Source organism: Pinus tabuliformis, chromosome 8 (assembly GCF_031772625.1).
Source record: "Pinus tabuliformis cultivar Carrire ecotype Pingquan chromosome 8, CPIR1, whole genome shotgun sequence".
NCBI lineage: Eukaryota > Viridiplantae > Streptophyta > Pinopsida > Pinales > Pinaceae > Pinus > Pinus tabuliformis.
The window spans coordinates 1,765,742,493-1,765,747,728 of record NC_142294.1 but is presented as its reverse complement, the minus strand read 5'-3'; the positions used below and the strand labels follow the sequence as shown (position 1 = coordinate 1,765,747,728).

At 39.9% G+C, this 5,236-nt stretch overlaps 1 protein-coding gene across 1 annotated transcript; it reads right to left on the bottom strand.

Moving 5' to 3' along the window:
• Window positions 1–968: 968 nt before the first annotated feature.
• Window positions 969–2,940, bottom strand: LOC149243203 (CBL-interacting protein kinase 5-like). Its single transcript, XM_089374453.1, has one exon. It carries the CDS (start codon window positions 2,546–2,548, stop codon window positions 1,256–1,258), a length of 1,293 nt encoding a protein of 430 aa, XP_089230579.1. The 5' UTR covers window positions 2,549–2,940; the 3' UTR covers window positions 969–1,255.
• Window positions 2,941–5,236: the final 2,296 nt, after the last annotated feature.

Sequence of the window (5,236 nt, the reverse complement as noted above, 5' to 3'; positions counted from 1 at the left end):
CAACTATAAACCATGATGATGTTCGTGATATTAAGGAAAAAACTCCATGCCTCAATACAAATACTATTCTTGAAGAAGTATTGACAAACCCTTCAAAGATCGATCATCATTTTATTGAAAAAAATCAACGTAATCCTTTTAAGGGAAATCAAACCTTAAAAATCGAATTTTCATAAACTAAATGCTACAATGCTTAGAAGACTAAAATGTCCCAAAAAATAACAACCCAACCACCAACCCAAAAACCTTTGGAAAACAAAATTATGTCCTTTCAAAAATTAGTCTATAAAACACTGCATGTTTAGTTTAGCAGGATATCAACGGACCACCCAAGAGTGAAGCACATCCATAAGTCCAAAAGCGAACATAAACATTAATTATTTAATATTATTATATTTTAATTAAAAATAAATATTTCTTTTGTGAAATTTTCTTTTACTTTCAATTTCTGTATGAGGTAAATTAATATGTTTCTTACTTTAATCCCATTTGAGAATTCCTAGAATAGGGTGGAATTATGGGCCAGATAAATTGCTTGTCGGTTGGATTCCAAAATATTTTAGTAACATGGATTCATAAATATTTTGAGAATTCCAATAGAGAATTTCTAGAATGTTTTGGAATTATGGGCCAGATAAATTGTTTCTTAGTTGGATTTCAAAATTTATTTATTTATTTTTTATTTTTAACTACATAGTGAATCGGTAATTGCGAGGTTTAATCTATGGGAGACCAAGGATCACTTCATAGCTGCCACTATAACATCAAGAGCATAACCAACCCCTACAAGTCGGGTATATTAAGTTCTTATAATTTTAGAAAAAGCAGACTCACCACAGCAGGTCATTGTACTCAATGAGATTTGAACTTTGGTCTGCCTGAGCTTCGCCCATGTTACTTACCCTCAAACCACACATCACTATCCTGGATTCCAAAGAATCGCAAGGATACCCCATCCTAACAAGTGGAAAAGCAATCTTAAATGTAAAACATTTCATCCGTTTTTACAAATTTACAAGAAAATAATCTGTTTTTTACAAATTTAACAAAACAATCTCAAATGTAAAACATTTCATCTGACACTACGGCCTTAGCGAATGTGATACTTAGCTTCCATACTGTGAAGGTTTCATGGCTTCAAACATTGCTCGCAGTCCTCCTCGATAGGAGAAAGTTTTATTCTATTCTGGCTACACTGCTTTCTCAGATAAATAACACGCCAATGATACAAATCAGATGATGGAAATTGATGTTATTATTTCTCCTGACTATTGCCATCCCATGCCCACACAATGTCTTTGAGGCCGGGCCTCAGATCATGGCTGCAGAACTTACTGTACTCCAGTGTATCCCCGCCGGTTTTCCGAAGCTCTACCATGAAAAACGAGGGAGTGACCTCAAAAATCTCAGCATCAATAGACAATTGCCCCTTCCGTCCCTCCTCCGACCCCTGCAACTTCATCTTGAAGTCTTTTGACTTCTTGAAGCTGAACCGGAACAGGCTTGCAATCTCCTCCAGCTTCGACATTATGTTCGACGCCGGCTGAGTCGAAGTGAACCTCGATTCCTCCTCCTGCTTCATGGTATTGTCCTTGAAGAGCCCGGAGAGATTGAACCCCGGCGAGAGGGAGATTATGTCGAAGGCGTTCAGGCAGGCCGGCTTCGGAACGAAAAACGCAGAGTCAACATCATCGAGGAGATCGACAGTGACGTCTCTATCGGTCTGCGGGCGCTTGAAGTCCCGGCGGAACCAGGGGACCTCCCTCAGCTGCGGGACGGTGATCCTCGACCGGGGATTAGGGTCTAGCAATCGGAGGACGAGCCGGCGGACTTCGGAGGAAAACCAGGGCGGGCACTTATAGTCTCCCTTGTGGATCTTCTTATACATGATCATCAGATTCGCGTCCTGGAACGGCAAGTAGCCCGCCATGAGCACGAACAGTATGACTCCGCATGACCAAATGTCGGCCATGGCACCGTCATACCCCTTCTTGGTGATAACCTCGGGCGCAACATAGGCCGGCGTGCCGCACGTCGTGTGCAGAAGGCCGTCCTTCCTGAACTGCTCCGGCAGCGCGCTCAGCCCGAAGTCGGAGACCTTAACATTCCCGTTGTCGTCTAATAACAAGTTTTCTGGCTTCAAGTCCCGGTGGTACACACCCCGGCTGTGGCAGAAATCCACCGCGCTAATCAGTTGCTGAAAATATTTCCTCGCCTCCTCCTCCTTCAGTTTCCCTTTGTCTGCAACCCTGTTGAAGAGCTCGCCGCCTTTAACATACTCCATCACAAAGTAAATCTTGGTCTTGCTCGCCATGACTTCGTAGAGCCTGACGATGTTAGGGTGTCGGACCAGTCTCATAATCGAGACTTCCCGTTTAATTTGGTCGATCATGCCCACCTTGAGGATTTTTTCCTTGTCCATAGCTTTAATGGCCACACTTTCTCCTGTCTTCAGATTTCTGGCGTAGTAGACCTTGGCGAAGGTCCCTTGCCCGAGAAGGCGCCCTAATTCGTACCTCCCCATCAGAATATTGGGCTTCGGATCCATCTCTGCACCACAAACTCGTGTGGGTTAAAGCTTTACCCCTATTCAACCCACTCTCTGTGCAATTTCTAATCCAAGACCTTGCTCTCCAATATGAACTCCATTCAAAGATCTCTGAGTGTTTTGGCTTATCTTCTGCCTCTGCTCTTTGCACGCGATCTGTGCTGGACCTCCGCGACTAGTAGCATAGACATCCTGCAAGGGCATCTTACTGCATTCTCTGTATATACACAGTGAATCTGTGCATATACTTCGACAAAGCGTATATAGAAGCTTTCCTGTGAATATAACTTTAATGGGGAAAAGCAGAGGGCCGGATCACTGAACTCCAAGTAAAGTGTACAGGAGTACTCCACCGAGAACGAAGAAGGACAACAATTTATAGAAGATAACTAGTTATTATGGACCCTTCACATGTATGGTGAGAAAGTGGACAATTTTTGGGGGTAGGGGGGCAGGTGTCTTCCAACTGAGTCATTGATTTCTTCGACGAAACTGCTAGGCCTTTAATAGATTATTCTATGAAAATGCTAGGTTTGTCAAAGATTCTTAGAGGAAAATGCTTTTACCCTTTTCTAGAAAAGTGAAAATGCTAGGTCTTTCATAGATTATTCCAGGAAAAGGCTTTTAACCATTTCTAAGAATGTTGAAGACCTTCAACTGAACAGTCAAATTATTATTTTTCTATTTCTTCTAGGAATTTGGTCAGATTTTGGAGTTTAGGAATTTGGTGATGTTATTTTTGGTAAAATTCTGGAGTTCGAATTTGGCGATATTATTTTTTGGAATTTTATCAAATTTGGAGATATGGTTTTTATTCCGATTTTGGAGTTTAGGAATTTGGTGATATTATTTTTGGTAAAATTTTGGAGTTTAGGGATTTGGCGATATTAATTTTAGTAAAATTGTGAAATTTAATCGTTTCAAATGAATGTATAAATAAAGTGTAACACTTTAAAATGAATACAATTTAGTTTTTTGGAATTTCATATAATGTTTTATAAAATTATAAAGTTTAACTTCTTAAAATAAATGTATAAATAAATTAGAAACTCGTTAAAAGAAATTAAACACTTTAACTTTAACAAATTACAAAGTTATAACTAACGATTCCAAAAAAGTCCCTACCAAATGAAAATTTACCAAGAAAAATATAAAACCCACAAAAGCCTAATTACTCTCATTGAAACCATAAAAATGTAATTCGCTGCATCATGTGATGCCACTTGCCTACCTATACAGTGTCCCTTTTGTCGTATTCAAATCACTTCACGCTACTTCCTTTGACCTGTATTCCTTCTCAAAACCAGGTGCCGCCACAATATAACAGAGGCGTAGCAGCCATGGAATGCATTTATTATTGATCCTTTTTCTCCTCCACGAATTATTGAAATCAAATTCGAAAGCTCTCCAATCCAAAACTGGGGTCCTTGTTACTCACGTATGTCGCCCGATCATTCAACAGATTTCCAAATGATGTCCACCTTAGAATCCATGATGGCAGTGTGGAGCCCATGGCTATTAGTTTACCCATCCAGTGATGTGTGTCAATGGTGAGTCAATGTATTATCATCTACTTCAGAGATTTCATATCCACCTTCATCTTTCAGAATCATGGTATCATGAAATCACGGTGATGTGTGTAATTTTTTCCTTTTCTTAATTAAATAAAGTAGGGAAATTCATTATGAACGGAATGGTTAAATAATGGAGTTGTCTATAATGCGATTTTTGGGAGATTCCGGTGACGGAATCCGGCGGAAGAAATTGAGGTTAAATCTTGATTGGTTGCAGTTAAAATGGTTTTTTAACTACATATTTGGATTCAACACCCTGAAAAACCCCTGGGACACTTTCATTGTGCAGAAACTAGCTATCAAACTTGCGATTCCAATAAATTCCTGCCGGATTTCGACTGGAAAAACACACCAGAAAAGCTTTCAAAAAGTCGCGTTATAGACAACTGCTTAAATAATGGGATGTGTCATCATATAATTTTGCTGAATGAAAATTATGTCATTTTGATTGGTTATAAGGAATAGAATTTCATTTCTACTCAATGTTGATTGGTTTTAGATGGTTAACATATTTTTTTGCAATCAAAAAGATAAAAATCTTGTGAGCATCACTCGATGTAATGAGTGCTAATTGGACTATTAAAAAATCATGAGAAATTACTCAGTTACCACTATCTCTCATGGAAATGGTCATAGATGAATGATCTACTTAACACAGTTGAATCTCAAAAAATGATATCTAATATAATGCACTACGAAAACCCCCAATACTTAATTCAAAAGAGTGAAGGGAACTCTAGTTGAATGGTTCATGAGGCACAATGCTTGCTAAGGTTTTGCAAATGGGGTAGCAAGCTAAGTGGGCTTGATTGTGGGGAAAACTCCACAGTTAAGGGCGCTTGAGCGGGAGGCAATCTGATCTGGGATGGGTGACCTCCTAGGAAGTCCTTGATACCAGGATCTAGGATGGGTGACCTCTTGGGAACTTCAAGGAAGTTCTTGTTACTGGGTGCAGCACCGGAAGTGATGATGTTAAGGTCGCTTGAGCGGGAGGCAATCTGATCTGGGATGGGTGACCTCCTAGGAAGTCCTTGATACCAGGATCTAGGATGGGTGACCTCTTGGGAACTTCAAGGAAGTTCTTGTTACTGGGTGCAGCACCGGAAGTGATGAT

Coding starts and splice junctions, on each gene's coding strand:
- LOC149243203 (XM_089374453.1), bottom strand. CDS start 2,548: ATGGATCCGAAGCCCAATATTCTGATGGGGAGGTACGAATTAGGGCGC.